This window comes from Mesoplodon mirus (assembly GCF_964341445.2).
Source record: "Mesoplodon mirus genome assembly, chromosome: 4".
Taxonomy (NCBI): Eukaryota; Metazoa; Chordata; class Mammalia; order Artiodactyla; family Ziphiidae; genus Mesoplodon; species Mesoplodon mirus.
The window spans coordinates 184529308-184548108 of NC_138979.1; the positions used below are offsets into that span (position 1 = coordinate 184529308).

The 18801-nt window shown below is 44.5% G+C and overlaps 1 protein-coding gene across 6 annotated transcripts in view; it reads left to right on the plus strand.

The window, feature by feature from the left end:
* Positions 1–18801, plus strand: part of WDR25 (WD repeat domain 25) — a 147042-nt gene that overhangs the window by 127468 nt on the left and 773 nt on the right. For all 6 annotated transcript variants that reach the window (XM_082618975.1, XM_082618976.1, XM_082618980.1 and 3 more), the window contains exons 5-6: positions 15807–15977; positions 18388–18528. In XM_082618975.1, coding sequence (XP_082475101.1) covers positions 15807–15977; positions 18388–18528 — 312 coding nt within the window. The remainder of the gene's footprint in view (positions 1–15806; positions 15978–18387; positions 18529–18801) is intronic.

Sequence of the window (18801 nt, forward strand, 5' to 3'; positions counted from 1 at the left end):
TTTTGTTGCAATGGTAAATGGGAGTGTTTCCTTAATTTCTCTTTCAGATTTTTCATCATTAGTGTATAGAAATGCAAGAGATTTCTGTGCATTAATTTTGTATCCTGCAACTTTACCAAATTCATTGATTAGCTCTATAGTTTTCTGGTGGCATTTTTAGGATTCTCTATGTATAGTATCATGTCATCTGCAAACAGTGACAGTTTTACTTCTTCTTTTCCAATTTGTATTCCTTTTATTACTTTTTCTTTTCTGATTGCCATGGCTAGGATTTCCAAAACTATATTGAATAATAGTGGTGAGAGTGGACATCCTTGTCTTGTTCCTGATCTTAGAGGAAATGCTTTCAGTTTTTCACCATTGAGAATGATGTTTGCTGTGGGTTTGTTGTATATGGCCTTTATTATGTTGAGGTAGGTTCCCTCTATGCCCACTTTCTGGAGAGTTTTTATTATAAATGGGTGTTGAATTTTGTCAAAATTTTTTGTGCATCTATTGAGATGATCGTATGGTTTTTATTCTTCAGTTTGTTAGTATGGTGTATCACACTGATTGATTTGCATATATTGAAGAATCCTTGCATCCCTGGGATAAATCCCACTTGATCATGGTGTATGATCCTTTTAATGTGCTGTTGGATTCTGTTTGCTAGTATTTTGTTGAGGATTTTTGCATCTATGTTCATCAGTGATATTGGCCTGTAGTTTTCTTTCTTTGTGACATCCTTGTCTGGTTTTGGTATCAGGGTGATGGTGGCCTTGTAGAATGAGTTTGGGAATGTTCCTCCCTCTGCTATATTTTGGAAGAGTTTGAGAAGGATGGGTGTTAGCTCTTCTCTAAATGTTTGATAGAATTCACCTGTGAAGCCATTTGGTCCTGGACTTTTGTTTGTTGGAAGATTTTTTTTTTTTTTTTTTGCTGCGTTGGGTCCTCATTGCAGTGCATGGGCTTCTCTTTGCAGTGGCCTCTCCTATTGCGGAACACGGCGCGTGGGCTTCAGTAGGTGTGGCGCATGGGCTTAGCCGCTCCATGGCATGTGGGATCCTCCCAGATCAGGGATCGAACCCGCATCCCCTGCACTGGCAGGCGGATTCCCAACCACTGAGCCACCAGGGAAGCCCCTGTTGGAAGATTTTTAATCACAGTTTCAATTTCATTACTTGTGATTGGTCTGTTCATATTTTCTATTTCTTCCTGGTTCAGTCTTGGAAGGTTATACCTTTCCAAGAATTTGTCCATTTCTTCCAGGTTGTCCATTTTATTGACAGAGTTGCTTGTAGTGGTCTCTTAGGATGCTCTGTATTTCTGTGGTGTCTGTTGTAACTTCTACTTTTTCATTTCTAATTTTATTGATTTGAATCCTCTCCCTCTTTTTCTTGATGAGTCTGGCTAATGGGTTATCAATTTTATCTTCTCAAAGAACCAGCTTTTAGTGTTACTGATCTTTGCTATTGTTTTCTTTGTTTCTATTTCATTTATTTCTGCTCTGATCATTATGATTTCTTTCCTTCTGCTAACTTTGGGTTTTGTGTGTTCTTCTTTCTCTAGTTCCTTTAGGTGTAAGGTTAGATTGTTTATTTGAGATTTTTCTTGTTTCTTGAGGTAGGCTTGTATAGCTATAAACTTCCCTCTTAGAACTGCTTTTGCTGCATCCCATACATTTTGGATCGTTGTGTTTTCATTGTCATTTGTCTCTAGGTATTTTTTGATTTCTTCAGTGATCTCTTGGTTATTTAGTAACGTATTGTTTAGCCTCCATGTGTTTGTGTTTTTTAGGTTTTTTTCCTTGTAATTCATTTCTAATCTCATAGCATTGTGGTCAGAAAAGGTGCTTGATATGATTTCAGTTTTTTTTAATTTACTGAAGCTTGATTTGTGACCCAAGATGTGATCTATCCTGGAGAATGTTCCATGCACACTTGAGAAGAAAGTGTAATCTGCTGTTTTTGGACGGAATGTCCTATAAATATCAATTAAACCTATCTGATCCATTGTATCATTTAAAGCTTCTGTTTCCTTATTTATTTTCATTTTGGATGATCTGTCCATTGGTGAAAGTGAGGTGTTAAAGTCCCCCACTATTATTGTGTTACTGTCGATTTCCTCTTTTATAGCTGTGAGCAGTTACTTTATGTATTGAGGTGCTCCTATGTTGGGTCCATATATATTTATAATTGTTATATCTTCTTCTTGGATTGATCCCTTGATCATTAGGTAGTGTCCTTCCTTGTCTCTTGTAACATTCTTTATTTTAAAGTCTATTTTATCTGATATGAGTATTGCTACTCCAGCTTTCTTTTGATTTCCATTTGCATGGAATATCTTTTTCCATCCCCTCACTTTCAGTCTGTATGTGTCCCTAGGTCAGAAGTGGGTCTCTTGTAGACAGCATATAGATGGGTCTTGCTTTTGTATCCATTCAGCAAGCCTGTGTCTTTTGGTTGGAGCACTTAATCCATTCACATTTAAGGTAATTATTGATATATATGTTCCTATGATCATTTTCTTAATTGTTTTGGGTTTGTTTTTGTAGTTCCTTTTCTTCTCTTGTGTTTTCCACTTAGAGAAGTTCCTTTAGCATTTGTTGTAGAGCTGGTTTGGTGGTGCTGAGTTCTCTTAGCTTTTGCTTGTCTGTAAAGCTTTTGATTTCTCCATCGAACCTGAATGAGATCCTTGCCGGGTAATCTTGGCTGTAGGTTCTTCCCTTTCATCACTTTAAGTATATCATGCCACTCCCTTCTGGCTTGTAGAGTTTCTGCTGAGAAATCAGCTGTTAACCTTATGGGAGTTCCCTTGTATGTTATTTGTCATTTTTCCCTTGCTGCTTTCAATAATTTTTCTTTGTCTTTAATTTTTGCCAATTTGATTATTATGTGTCTCGGCGTGTTTCTCCTTGGGTTTATCCTGTATGGGACTCTCTGCGCTTCCTGGACTTGGGTGGCTATTTCCTTTCCCATGTTAGGGAAGTTTTCGACTATGATCTCTTCAAATATTTTCTCTCGTCCTTTCTCTGTCTCTTCTCCTTCTGGGACCCCTATAATGTGAATGTTGTTGTGTTTAATGTTGTCCCAGAGGTCTCTTAGGCTGTCTTCACTTCTTTTCATTCTTTTTTCTTTATTCTGTTCCGCAGCAGTGAATTCCACCATTCTGTCTTCCAGGTCACTTATCCGTTCTTCTGTCTCAGTTATTCTGCTATTGATTCCTTCTAGTGTAGTTTTTCATTTCAGTTATTGTATTTTTCATTTCTGTTTGTTTGTTCTTTAATTCTTCTAGGTCTTTGTTAAACATTTCTTGCATTTTCTCGATCTTTGCCTCCATTCTTTTTACGAGGTCCTGGATCATTTTCACTATCATTATTCTGAATTCTTTTTCTGGAAGGTTGCCTATCTCCACTTCATTTAGTTGTTTTTCTGGGGTTTTATCTTGTTCCTTCATCTGGTACATAGCCCTCTGCCTTTTCATCTTGTCTATCTTTCTGTGAATGTCAGCACTGAATTCTTAACTTCAAGTCTTCCAATCCATAATCATAGTATATTTCTCCATATATTTAAACCTTTATTTTTTCTCACCAATGTTTTGTAGTTTTTATTGTACAACTCCATCACATTTTTTTGTTTAGATTTATCCCAAAGTATTTATATATTTTTATGCTATTGTAAATAGTATTTTTCAATTTCAATTTCTGGTTATACAATGTTAGAATGTAGAAATATAGTGGATATTTGTATATTTACCTTGAATTCTGCAACTGTGGTAAGCTCATTTATTAGTTCTAGTTGCTGCTTTGTAGGTTCTATTTCTGCAAAGATGATCATGTCATCTGTGAATAAAGGCAGCTTTAATTCTTCTTTTCTAACTTGGATGTAATGTCTTCTTTCCTCCTTCCTCCTGTTACCTTATTGCGCTGGCTCAAACCTCTAGAACAGTGTTGACTTAGAAGTGGTGAGAATGGAGATACTTGCCTTTCCAATCTTAGAAAAAAAAATTTCATTCTTTTTCATAGTTACATATGATGGTAACTGTAGGTTTTTTTTGGTAGATGCCCCTACCAGTTTGAGGACATCCCCTTTTATTCCTAGTTTGTTGAAAGTTTTTATCATGAATAAACATGGGATTTTGTCAAATGCCTTCCTCACATCTATTGAAGGGATAGTGTGGTTTTTCTCTTTTATTTTGTTAATATGGTGGAATTTCTTGATAGATTTTCAAATATTAAAACAATGTTGTATTACTGGAATAAATCTCACTTTATTATGATACATTATCTTCTTTATATCTTTATGGGATTCTATTAGGTAAAATATGTTAAGAATTTTTAAAGTATGTTCATCAGGGGTATTGATCTATATTTTTCTTATAATATCTTTGTCTGGTTTTGGTATCAGAGTAATTCTGGCCTCATAAGTAATTTAGGAAGTGTTCCTTTCTCTTCAGTTTTCTGGAAGAGTTTGTGTATAATTGATATTATTTATTCCATAAATATTTGCTAGAATTGACTAGTGATGAGACTGGCTTGGCCTGAAATTTTCTTTGCGGGAAGATTTGAAACCTCAAATAAAATTTATTTAGTAAATATAAGGTTATTCCAATTCTCTGTTTCTCTTTGTGTGACCTTTAGTAGTTTGTATCCTTCAAGAAATTTATCTATTTCATCAAAGTTATCTCTTTGACATAAAGTTTTTCATATTATTTTAATTATTTTAAAAATATCTGTATAATCTGTAGTGATGTCACCTCATTTCCCTCATTCCTGATATTGGTAATTTGAGTCTTTTCTCTTTTTCCTCTGATCAGTCTGGATAGAGATTTATCAATTTTTTTGATCTTTTTTAAGTATATATTTTTGTATCATTGATTTTTCTCTATGTCTTTTTTTAAAAATAAATTTATTTATTTATTTTTGGCTGTGTTGGGTCTTTGTTGCTGCACGTGGGCTTTCTCTAGTTGAGGGGAGAGGGGGCTACTCTTCATTGTGGTATGTGGGCTTGTCATTGGGTGGCTTCTCTTGTTGTGGAGCATGGGCTCTAGGTGCATGGGCTTCAGTAGTTGTGGCTCGTGGGCTCTAGAGCACAGGCTCAGTAGTTGTGGCCCATGGGCTTTGTTGCTCTGCGGCATGTGGGATCTTCCCAGACCGGGGATTGAACCCATGTCCTCTGCATTAGCAGGTGTATTCTTAACCACTGGGCCACCAGGGATGCCCTGATTTTTCTCTATTTCTTTTATTTTAAAGAGTGATCAATTTCGCTTTTAAACATTTTTTTTCCTGTTTAAAACTTAGGTTTATCTCTTTTTTTCCATCATAAAGTGGAAGTTGAGGTCATTATTTTGGGATTTTTATTCTTTTCTATTATAGACGTTCAGTGCTTTTAATTTTCCTCTAGGTTTTGCAGCTGCATTACACAACAGTTGATATATTGTTCTTCATTTTCATTCAGTTAAAAATACTTTCTAATTACGTTTTGTATTTCTTCTTGATCCATGGATTATTTAGGAGTGTTTAGATTACAAATACTTGGGAAATTTCTACATACCTGTTAGTGATTTCTAATCTAACTCCATTGTGGTCACAAAACATACATTGTATGTTTGAATCCTTTTAAATGTATTGAAACTTTGTTTGATGCCCTATAACATGGTCTGTTTTGGTAAACGTTCTGTGTGCATTTGGAAACAATGTGTATTCTACTGTGTTGCGTGCAATGTTCTATAAATGTCAATTATTTCAAGTTGGTTAATAGTGTTATTCAAGTATTCTGTATCCTTTCTGTTATTTCTATGTTTTCTGTTAGTTATGAGCAGCTAGTTGAAATTTGTGACTATAAGCGTAAATTTGTCATATTTACTTTTTAAGTTCTGTTAGTTTCTCTTCATTTATTTTGAAGCCCTGTTATCAGGTGCATAAACATTTAGGATTGTTATGTTATCCTGATGAATTGATTCTTTTATCATTGTGAAAGACCCTTTTCATCCCTGAAAATATTTTTTACTGTGAACTCTACTTTGTCTGTTACTAACAGGCATTCTTGGTTTATTTTGATTACTGTTAGCATGGTATATCTTTTTCATCTTTTTACTTTAACCTATTTGTGTCTTTATTTTTAAAACATGTTTCTTATAGACAGCATTTAGTTCGGTATTGCTCTTTCATTTCAATTCTATATAACAATCTTTTCCTTTGACTTGTGTATTTACCCTGTTTTAATTTAATGTAATTTTTGATATGGCTGGGTTTAAATCTAGCATCTTGCTATTGTTTTTTGTTTGTTCCATCTATTTTCCTCCTTTTTTTTGTTTTTATGTTTTTCTTATAGATTAATTTAGCTTTTATTTTGTGATTTTTTCTTATCTCTTTTGTTGCTTTATTATCTGTGGATTTGTGTTGTGGTTTATTTTTAGTGGTTGCTTTAGAGTTTATAATATACATTTTTATCTCATCAGTCTACCTTCAAGTCTTAACTCTTTTTGTATTGTATGAGAACCTTAGAACAATATACAGATTTTCAATTTTACCCCTCAGGGTCTTTGTGCTATTTTTGGCATAAATTTTACTTGTACGTATATTACAATCCCCTACAATACATTGTTATTATTTTTGCTAGAAACAGCAAATTATTTTAAAAGTATTTTAATAATAGAAAAGTATTTTTTATTTCCCTTTGTATTTACTATTTTTTGCTGCTTTTCATCCTCTTGTGTAGATTCAAGTCTGGTATAGTTTTCTTTCTGCCTTAAGGACTTAGAATTTTTGTTTTCAACAGTCATGCATATTTTAAAGAATTTAACTGGAGAAAAATGACCTTTTATATTTGCCCAATCGTATGCCATTTCTGTTGTTCTTCCTTCATTCCCAAAGTTCCAAGTTTTCCTCTGCTATTATTTCTCTTCAACTTGAAGAACTTCCTTTAGTGCTTGTTTTAAATAGAGCAGGTCTGCTGATGACAAATTCTCTTAGTTTTTCTTCATCTGTCAAGGTCTTTATTTCACCTTCATTCCTGAAGGATATTTTTACTGTCTATAAAATTCTGTGTTGACACTCCTTTCTTTCACCATTTTCAGTATGTCCCACTGCCTTTTAACCTCCATAGTTTCTGATGAGAAATCCACAGCATTTAAATTGTTCATATAATGGTTCATTTTTTTCCCCAGGTGCTTTCAAGATTTTTTTCTTTGAGGTTTTCAGCAGTTGGATTGTGGTGTGTCAGGGCTTGGATTTCTTTGATTTTTACCCTCTTTGTGGCTTGCTGAATCTCTTGACTCTAAATTTATGCCTTTCACCAAATTTGGACATGTTCAGTCAGTATTTCTTTTCTGCACTGCTCTCTTTTCCCTCTCCTTCAGGAACTCCATTGACAAAAATATTTAAGCTTCTGATATTATCTCACAGGTTCCTACGTCTTTGCTTATTTTTTCTTTAGATTGAATTATTTCTATTGATCCTTTTTCAAGTTCACTAAGTCTTTCTTTTGTCACTTCCATTTTGTTATTGTGCTTATCCCATGATTAAAAAAATTTTTTTCAGCTCTAAAATTTCTACTTAAAAGTATATATATAATTTCTGTTTCTCTGTTGAAATCATCTCTCCATTTATTTCAAGGGTGTTTATCTCATTGAGGATTATTATTTAATAGCTGTTTAAATGTGTCTGATAATATGGGTCAAACATCTGGGTCACTTCAGGGTTGGCATCTATGGTTTCTCTTTTCTCAAGGGTACTGTTTACATTTTCCTGGGTTTTGTGTGTCAAGTAATTTCAGAATATATCCTGCATATTTTGAACATTATGTTGTAAGATCCTGGGTCCTATTAAAATCCTGTAGAGAGTAGTGATTTGTTTGTCTTAACAGGCAACCAAGCCTGTTAGATTCATATTGCAAGTTCCTTCTCTCCTGTGGTCAGGGGCTCCATTTTCAGTTCTGTATTCAAAACCTTTGTTCTGCGGAGCCACTGAAGGGTTAGTTTCAGACTGGGGCAGCAGTTATATGGTACTCCACTTCTCAAAGCTTTAGCTGTGCCCCTTTGGCCATGTTCCATGCACATGTAGCTTAGGGATTGTCCTGGGATGCGTGTCAGTTCATATACAGAAGTAGAGGATTCCCTTCTCAGCTCTCTCCTCTTTGGAATTTCTCCCACGCTGCCTGGCTCCCTGGGCCTCCTTTCCTGGTTCTTCTGCCCAGAGCAATGGAGTTCTTTCAGAATGTTAGCCTTCTCCCTTGTCACACAGTGTCCATAACCGGGATCCCTTTCAAAGCAAATTGGCCAGAGAAAATAGAGGAAAACATAACATGAATTTCCCTCCCTTTTCCCAGTGCTTCTATTTAGGTTCTTTTCCCGTCTGGTTCTTAGGTATTTGTGCTGCACTGCCAGAGCTGTTGGGATTGGCATCAGGGCAGGGCTAGGAGAGCAAAGAGAGATTTAAAAAGTTTCACCCGATACTCTCTGGCTTGCAAGGACCCATTTTCTTGTTCCTCTGGCCAGGATGACGGATTTATTTCAGAATTTATTTCACAATTTTTTGGGTGTATGTGGACACTAGCAATGTAATGACTGAAAACAACTGAAGATTTCTCACAGTTCTTTTTGTCCACAAGGTATATCCAATTAGGGTTTACCATCAGATTACTGGTTTTCTGTTCATAATGTATATTCAACTGAGGATCTGCCTTAAACTACCATGCTTTAATGTCTCTTAAAATAAATCCCATTTGTGTGATTGACAGAATTTTTGCTGTCCATGTCTACTATGTAATTCCTTGATTCAGTCTGTCTGGGGGTCAACATCAGGAATTAAAAGACAAAAAAACTCCCCCAAACCCCCAAAGTAAAAATTAAAACAAAAAACTAGAACCTTACCTGTCATATGGGTCTTTCTTCAAATTTTGACTTCCCTCTTCAACCTATCAGCTGTTATTTACTTTTCAGAATCTTCAGGTAGTTGTTTCTTGAATTTCGTCCAGAGTTTTTAGTTGTAATTTATGAAAGAGAGTGAGAGACCATAATGGGTTTGCTGCATTTTGGATTAAAACTAGATCTTGTTCATTTTAAAAATTCAGTCTTTTTTCTCTCCAGTATGTTTTGAAATTTCCAATTGCTATGTCCTCTAGTTCAGTAATGTTCTCTTTTGCAGCGTCTCATCTGATGTTAATCCCATCTAATATACCTTTTCCTCAAACATTGTGCATTTCATCTCTAGAAATTCTATGAGGGGCTCATACATCCTCCAGGTCTCTACTACCCTTGGTCAGTCTTCCTTCTACCTTCTTAAACATATGTTATGTATAGTTGTAATGACCATTGTAATGCCTTGCTCTGTCATCTGTGTCACTTGTGGGTTTAGAGACCAGAATCTGAGTGTTGTGGTTGGTCATTGTTTCTAGACTTCTTCTGTGCACAGAGCTAAGAAATGTTTTTCTTGTTAAGAAAAAAATATATCATTGTCTATGCTGACTTGTCCAATTCAAATTTAGCATTACAGAATTTTTCTTTCGCTTCTTTGTTTTTATATGTTTTTGATCTCTTTTAAACTGAAAATTTTTATTTCTGTCTTCCTGACCACAATTTTTTGGGTGTATGTGGACACTAGCAATGTAATGACTGAAAACAACTGAAGATTTCTCACAGTTCTTTTTGTCCACAAGGTATATCCAATTAGGGTTTACCATCAGATTACTGGTTTTCTGTTCATAATGTATATTCAACTGAGGATCTGCCTTAAACTACTATGCTTTAATGTCTCTTAAAATAAATCCCATTTGTGTGATTAAGCTACCAACTCAATACATGTTTAGTTTCATTTGCTTAATTTTGCTTTCACATTTTAGAGCCTGCTTTTTAAGTTAATTTTGTTGTATAATTTTATAAAATACGTACATGGTTCTGGAGAAGGGATTGGAAAACTACAGCCCGTGGGCCCAATCTGGCCTACGGCCTGTTTTTGTATGGTCCTTGAGTTAAGAACGATTTTTACATTTTTAAATGGCTGTCTCACACACACACACACACACACACACACACACACACACACACACACAAGAGAATGCAACAGTGACTGAATGTAGCTGCCAAACCCTAACGTATTTACTGTCTGCCCCTCTATAGGAATCCTCTACTTGCTGCCTCTAGCCTGTCTCCCCGATTCTGCCCTCTCCCCTCTAGAGGCAGTCTGACTGATTTATTTATTTAGTTTCTGGTTTATCTTTCTACTGTTTTAATGGAAGCAAACACAAACCTCTCGTATTTACTGTACGCCCTTTTCCTCTCCACTTGCCTTTGCACTGAGCAGGACCTCCTGGGAGCCAGCCCACAGCAGGCGGGGAGAGGGGCCTCCCTCTTTTTGTATTCCAGAGCGTGTCTGCACTGATGTCTGTTTAACTGGTCCCTTCTTGTACATTTGGGTTATTTCTGCTTTTTTAATTTTACAGGTAGTGCAGCTTTCAGCAGCCTCGTGCTTACGTTTTCTGGTGTTTGCTGCTGTAACTTTGGGATCAGTTCCTACAAGTTGGGTTGCCGGGTTATGTATATTGCCGAGTAACAAGGCACATGCTGGTTTGCTTGGTGTCACCCAACTTCTCTCCATAGGGACTGTACCATCTTGCGTTTCTGTCAGTAGTGTGCAAAGTAAGTAACGCCCAACAGCCACCTAACGGAGTGTGTTGTCAAACTTCTGGCTTTTTTAATCTGACAAGTAAGAAATGATATCTCCATGTAATTTAAAATTTCGTTTCTTATGAGCAAGATTGAAGGGCCAGTTACATTCCCTCTCATATGAACTCTCTGTTCACTTCTGTTGCCCATTTTTCTGTAGAGCTCTTGGTCTTTTTCATCGATTTTTAGACCCTGTCTGTATATTAAGGACAGTGACCTTTGCCTCTAGTATAAGTTGCAAATATCTCTCCCATTTGTCTTTTTTATTTTTCTTAATTATTTACCTGTTTTTTATGCCGTGCAATAATGTTTATTATTATTATTGCTACTACGATTATTTTCATGTAGCCAGATTTATGCATCTTTCCTCTTATTGCTCTGGCCTTGGAGTGATAACCAGGGAAGTTTCCCCTACTCTCAGATTGTGGGAAAATCCAGTCATACTCTCTTTTCATGTTTGTATAGTTTCCTTTTTTAAATATAAATTTCTGGTTTTTTGACACAAAATTATCCACAGAGCACTTTTGGTGTACACTATCCCACATGACTGGCTACTTTTACTTGTGTTTTTTTGTTTTTTTTTTTTTGCCGTACGCGGGCCTCTCACTGCTGTGGCCTCTCCCGTTGCGGCGCACAGGCTCCGGACGCGCAGGCTCAGCGGCCATGGCTCACGGGCCCAGCCGCTCCACGGCATGTGGGATCTTCCCGGACCGGGGCACGAACCCGTGTCCCCTGCACTGGCAGGCGGTCTCTCAACCACTGCGCCACCGGGGAAGCCCTACTTGTGTGATTGTAAACCGTAGAAAGGGGCTCTTTACTCACCTCTCCAGTTTGCCATTGTGCAGAGACTCCTTGCATCTTAGAATTTGAAGAGACCAGTATATTCAAGGTGAAGGAATTGAAATTTGGGGAGAAGGGACTTGCCCAAGGACTCCCAGAAACTAGCTCTGGCCGGCCTGGGAAGAGGTTTATGAGCATCTGCTGTGTGTTGGCCGCTTGGCCAGGCCTGTCACCGTCCTTCACGCCCAAGCTGTAGGTCCTGCTATTAGCCCCACCTTATAGGTGTGGAGACTGAAGCGCTGCGAGGTGAGCTGCCTGCCCAGCGGCGCGCAGCCAGTGATAGGCCATCAGGCTCAGATACCCGGGTGTCTGCCTGAGAGCTTGGCCCTCCCGCCTCCGACGTCTGGTGGTGGCGTGCATGCACTGAGCCCTTCCCTCCCCTCCCCCCTCCACGGTCTTGGAGGTCCTCGGCAGAGGAAGTGTCCTTGTCTCTACGCCGAGGGCCATGGAGGGCCCTGTGAATGAACGTCATCTCCCAGGGCGCCTGCTGGAGCCGGTGGCAGCAGGTCCACGTGCATTGCCTCAGCCCCAAGGGCCCGCCTGACACTGGCAGCCAGAGGCCTTTCAAGTTGTCCTTTTGTTCGTCCGTCCATTTGTTTATCTGCTCATTCACTTATCCAGCCCTTAATTCAGCACAACTTACTAATGCCTGCAGTGTGCAGACCCAGTCCTGGCCCAGGGTGCCCCAGAAATGTGACAGGCGTCTGTCCCCAGGAACTCACAGTCCTGTAGGGCAGGCAGGTGGCCTCGGCCATCCTGGGGGGCCCAGAGCAGTGTCTCCCTCACTTTCCCTCCAGGCTTGGGTGCAGAGGACTGGCCGGGGTGGAGGGGAGGGGGAGCTGGGCCCCCAGCCCTCCCTCTTTCTGGGGTCCAGCAGCGCATAGACGTGAGAGGCTGGCTTGTTGTCCAGTCCAGGCCCCTGGTGGTGATGGCTCAAAACCAGCCGCGGAGCGGGCAGGGACGCCCCAGGCACACAGTGAGTCAGCAGCGGGCCAGAACCGGAGCCTGCCCCCTAACCCCGCGCACCTGGGAAGTGGCACGGCCCGGGGAAGGGAAAGGTGAGCCTTCGGATGAATCCAGAGCAGCCCAGAGTTACCCAGGTCTGTTTGGTGGGCCAAGCAGACAAGATTTTAAGGATATTAGGTGATTTTCATCACACCTGAATGTGTCTTGATCACGTCTTCCATTTTTCCCAAAGCCGTAGACTTTTGGCCAAGTGTCTACAACTGTCTGCCGACAGAGGCCCTGGTTGCCAGAGAGTCTGAGTGAGGTTCCCTCTGGATCCAGCTAGTTAGGCCCGTGTAGCGCTGTCCCACGCCCCTGGGATGGGACGTACCAGCTGTCGGTGTAATTAAGGTTGCCATAAAACCCACCAGCTAGACACACAAATGGCTCCTGTGCTCTTTCCCGGGGCAGCAGCAGTTGTGAAGGCCAGTAAATCATGTTCAGCGGCAATCACTTCAAAGGTCAGCCTTCCACTTACAGCCGCGCTATTGGCAGGGATCGCCCGTAACACGGCTTGTTTCCCGGCCATTCGATTTTACGACGCCCTAATGAATTGGGCCATTTCCATCCATTCTCAGGAAGTGTACAGAACAAGGGTTTTCGTTCTCCTGGAAAAGGCAGGTGGGGTGTTGGTGGGCACGTGGGTAGTTCTGCCGGGGACAGGCCGAGGACCCCTGGCACATCGCTTCTCTGGGCCTTTGCACCGCCCTCTGGGAGCAGCTTCCTCCTGCTGCCATCAGGAGATGATTTCTGTGAAACCCCCGGCCTGTGGCTGGAACTCAACGGGCCCTCCTCTTCCTCCAGGCTTTCCTGGGTCAGTGTGTTTCCCGAGTGCGTGTGGGGATCCAGGTGCCGCCGCTGGAGAGGGCTCAGGTGCCCACGGATGTCACGGTCCTGCCCATCGGCAGCCATTCCCTATGGGCTCTTGGGGCTGTGTCCCCGCCACCCGGGAGGAGACGCGCCTCAGTGCACAGGCCACATCTAGGGACGTGAGTTGGGCCGGACTTATTCCTCTCCCGGCACTTGCTGCCCCTGCCATCCTTGATTCCCTGCTCCTCGCCTGGACTGTGGTGATGGGGAGGGCGTCGGGAAAGGCGGCAGGAAGGCCTTCAGGCCCCCCGTGGCCTTGGCAGATGGAGGCCTGGGGCTGCTGGTGGAGAGAGTGGTGTAAGTCAGAGGTGACCGTGGCGCTGGGGACGGGAGGAGGGGATGGATCTGGAGCCACGATGCCGGGCCTTGCTCCCTCCCCTCCCTTCTCTTCCCACCAGAGCAGATTCCAGACCCTGCCCTGGGACGGCGCTGTCCTTTGAGTCGGGATGTTGTGCACTTATCAGAGCACATGTTGGGGACTCTGGGGGTCCACGTCCCCTCCCAGGCCCTAGACTGCGGCCCCAGCTCCAGACTGGGCAGGCCAGAGCATCTGCCAGCAGCACAGCTCCTGTGCCCCTCCTGGCCGGGGTTCTGGAGCTTTCCTTCCAGTCCACACTCCAGGACACTCATGGCTACGTGGGAGGGCAAAGCGGGCATGTGGGATCCTGGCGCACAGAGTGGGAGAGGAAGGGAGGGAGGGAGGTGGCCAGTTCCACGCTGCCTGGGGAGCAGCTACGCAGGCTGGCCAGTGTTCAGAGGCCTGCAGGGCTGCCCTCACTTTCCTTCCCCTGGACTACCCCTCAGGCTCCAGGGGGCCCACCCTGAAATCGCCCTAGCTGAGGGCTGCTTCTGAAGAGGCTCAGAGAAGGTAATCGTTTGTTTCCCACCCTCCCCCAGGAATTTGTCCCAGCGTTTACTGAGGCAGGACTTGGCCAGCAGGAGACGGGGATGTGGGCCCCAGAGAAGCACCACACCCTGGCCCTGCGCCCTGGAGCAAATCCCTGCATCTCTCTGAGCCTCAGTGTTCCTCATCTGGAGAATGGGTCTCAAAATACCCCTCTGTCTAAATTGGATTTATGGAGTGCTGCATTTAATGTGAATTTGACTTATATATATTTGAAAGAGGATGATAGAAAATCTAGGTCTGAAACATTTGAAAGTTTGTAAACTCCAGTTTTTATTTTATTTATTTACTATTTTAAATTATATTAATTAATTTATTTACTTTTGGCTGCTTTGGGTCTTCGTTGCTGCGCGTGGGCTTTCTCTGGCTGCGATGAGCAGGGGCTACTTTTCCTTGGGATGCACGGGCTTCTCACTGTGGTGGCTTCTCTTGCTGCAGAGCACGGGCTCTAGGCACCACAGGTTTCAGTAGCTGTGGCGCATGGGCTTAGTTGCTCTGCGGCATGTGGGATCTTCAGGGACCAGGGCTCGAACCCACGCCCCTGCCTTGGCAGGCGGATTCTTAACCACTGCTCCACCAGGGAAGTTCCTAAACTCCAGTTTTTAAGTAAGTGTGAAGACCACTCGTTTCACGGCCGGCTGCCGAGGTGCCGGAGAGCTGTGTTTATGCTGTGGCCACATGGTGGCGCTCTGGGAGCTGGTAAACAGGCCGCCAGGCCCGGCAGGCGGGCCTGAGGCACTGTGCCCGCGGCCCGGTTGCTCACTATTGCAATTTAAAGTGTCGCCCAGGAGTTTACTGCATGGAGGTACGTGTTAGTCCGGGTGCTGGGACCTCCACCCTGACCCTGCCCAGCCCAGTTGCTGTAGGCTGGAAGGTTCATGTGAGAAAACGCCCTGAAGGAAGCGGAACAACAGCTTGACGCTTGATTGTGTTAGTTTAGAGACAGGAGGCTGTGGAATGTTGGTGATGATGTAAGGAAGTAAGAGTGTCTTTAAAGCTAACTTACGTGCTGCGGTTCCGGCTCTGTGGGCTCGAGAACACTGGCTCCCGCGAGGCGCTTACCACTGCAGGGACGTTAGGCTGAGGCTTTGAAAGCTGTGAATTACGTGACCTCTTCAGAAGCAAGACCCTCGCACAGAGTATGGCCCTGGTATTGATGGGCATCACTGGTGTCTTTAGGTGCCCTTGGCTAGGCGTGGGCCCTTCCCTAAGCTCTCCTTCGTTGGGCCCCCGCTGCTCTCCAGGGGGCCAGTCTGACTGGGGAGATCTTCATGCCTCCCTGGGCCCACGCGCCAGTGGGTGTGGGGAGGCCGTGGGATGCGGAGGACTGTCTGCTGTGGAGGTATCACGGGGCAGGTCCTGAGGTCACCCCGCAGCAGCCCCACCTCCACGCTTGGGCTCCTTAGCCTGGGGGCGTGTTTTCCAGCACCAGCCTCTCCAAACTCTCCAGCCCTCAGGGTACTCGGTGGCCCTCCTTGTCCCTGTCTGTGGGCACCCGCCCTGTACCCCTGGGGCCCACCGGCATGACAGGTGCCCGCTCTTGCAGGTGGTGAGAAGCTACAAGGCCACCATCCAGCAGACCCTGGACATCCTCTTCCTCCGGGAAGGCTCCGAGTTTCTGAGCAGCACCGATGCTTCGAGCCGGGACTCTGCCGACCGCACCATTATTGCCTGGGATTTCCGGAGCTCCGCCAAGATCTCCAACCAGATTTTCCACGTGAGAAACCCTGTTTGGCATTGCTTTCAGTTTCAGGGTGCCTCCGTGTAGTCCCAGGCTGTCTGGGGCCCCAGGTCACTTCTGCGGAGATGGTTCAGCAGACAGGACCTTAGGAGACAGATGGACTGCTTGAAATCTGTAGGGTTGGGGAAGGCAAAGTGCAGGTCCAGGCCGCCCAGAGAACCTTCCACTGGCTCCCAGATCGGAGTGACTGCCTAACGGTCCTCACACTCGTCCTCCGCCCAGCACAGCCTGGCCCCGCGGTAAGCGTGTGGAGGGGCGGCCCGGTCCAGATCCACAGGAATGCGGATGCACCCCCGAGACACCCCTACCCTCCCTCCGCCACCCCAGCCAGCCTGCAGGGTTCCACCTTGCCCCGGCTCAGTGGTTTTGGCAGGGGCTGTGACTCAAGGGTTCAAGCAGGGACCCCAAAGGTAGACCACCTGCATTAAAATCCTGCATTCACCACTTACAAGCAGAGGGCCTGGGCCCATTAGTTACCCTCTTTGATTCTCATTTTTCTCTTCGTAAACTGAGGGTGAGAATGTTTCTTGCCTCATAGAGTGGTTTTGAGAATTAAAAGACATAAATACTTATAAAGAATCTAGCACAGTGCCGGGCACAGGGAGTTCTCCATAAAATGCACCACCTCTCATCACCAGCACCTCTATTACCATCTCCAACACCCTCACCACCATCATCATCATCACTACCATCGTCCTCAGTCATCACCGTCACCCTCACCACCACCATCATCATCACGGCCATCACCGACATCACTATCACCACCCACCGTCGTCTTTTAAGATTTCACATGAGCTATGGCTAATCTCTTCAGTGCTGCCATCCTGAATTTAACAATATGTCAGGTGTATTTATACACCATCCTCCTCTCCCTGCTTTTTCCCTTGTTCTTAGAGGATTCTAAGTGAGCCTGAGCCAACCTGCCTCTAGACCTTCACTTCAGGGTTCTAGTGCAACCCACTGGGGAAGATAGGCCCTGGGAGGGCCCGGAGGGGCATGTCTAGCCATCGGGGCATCCTGCCTCTGACGGCCCTGCAGAGGCCAGGGAAGCAAGTGAGGTAGAGAAAGTGCTGTGTGCCTGAGCCACCGGCCCTCCTAGGGTCACACCTCCTCACCTTCTGTGCAGGCAAGCAGGCACTCTGCCTGGTAGCACCACACCAGGAGCTCAGTATCAGGTTACCGTGTGCCTCTGACAGCACATTAGTCAGCAGCCATGGTCCCAACTGCTCCTGACGTCACCCTCTGAATCTGGGCTCATTTAGAGGCTGTGGCTTCAGGACATCACTTAGAACACGGAACAGGTGTACAATGGAGAAGGGAGTTTTTAGGGGTGTTTCTGTGTGACCGAGCCTGTTAAACAGTGAGATTTCCCCTCCTGTTTGGAATCCCCTGTGCAAGCGTTTACCTCCCCGCTTGGCCAGTCACCTTCTCACTTACGATGTGTTCTGGCTGCGCGGGACCCTGGGCTGGGCCGGGGACCCTTGACGGCTCACTGTGGAGGTGGGGAGATGGGCATGTGGATTCATTTTCTATCGCTGTGTAACAAATTACAAATTACCATAAACCTGGTGGCTTAAATCAACAGAAACGTATTCTTTCAGTGACGGAGGCCAGAAGTTTGTAAAAAGTATCACGGGGCTGAAATCTAGATGTTGTCAGGACCCGCTCCCCTTGGAGGCTCGGGGGAGCGTCTGTCCCTTGCTCCTTCCAGCTTCTGGTGATACTCGGCTTGTGGCCGCATCACTCCAGTCTCCTTGGCAGCATCTTCAGGCCTCTCTCTGCTCCGTCTGCACGTCGCCTGCTCTGTGTGTCTCATCTCCTCTGCTTCTCCTTTATAAGTGTGCGTGTGATTGCATTTAGGGCAGTAATACACGATAATCTCCTCCTCTCAAGATCCTTAAGTTAATTATATCTGCAAGCTCCCACCGCCTTTTTTTGGGGGGGGGGCATATAAGGTGACATTCACTGGTCCCAGGAACTAGGACATGGAAGTATCTGGTGGGGCATTTTTCAGTCTACTCCAAAGGCCATGAGCCAAGGAGTGCAGGGGGCCCCTAGAAGCCAGAAAAGACAAGGGAACAGATTCCCTCCTAAAGACTCCAGAAGGAAAAAAGCCCTGCTGGCATCTTGAGTTTAGTTAGCCCAGAGAGACCGTTTCGGACTTCTGATCTCCAGAACTGTAAGATAATAAATGTGTGTTGCTTTAAGCCACAAAATTGGAGGCATTTTGTTACAGCAGCAGCAGGAAATTCACACAGACTCCTAAGCCAAGGTCTGGGCAGAGGGCCCGAGGCCCCACAGGCAGAGTTTGGGGGGTGAGTCCGTCAGAGGCAGAAGCCTAGGTGGGAACCTCCTCCACCCTCTCTGTGGCCCTGCTGTTTCTCAGGAGAGGTACACCTGCCCCAGCCTCACCTTGCACCCGAGGGAGCCTGTGTTCCTGGCGCAGACCAATGGCAACTACCTGGCCCTCTTCTCTGCCGTGTGGCCCTACCGGATGAGCAGAAGGCGGCGCTACGAAGGGCACAAGGTACCTCGTCCCCGTCCCCCAGGTGGAAAGTTGTCCCACTGACAATGCCAGCAAGGGGCTTGTGGCCCCTGAGGGCATGGACCCTCTGTCCAGGCAATTTGTGTTTTCTGTTTCCCAGGTGACCCCATGCCACGTGGCCTGGTGTCCACCCTAGGCCCCGGGCCACATCTGGGCAGGGACAGTTTCATTGATCTGTCGGCTCACGTGGACAGGTCACGGGGCTTGGGGAGGGGCTCAGGACGGGACGGGAGTGGGGCTGTTTCTCCATCTCCC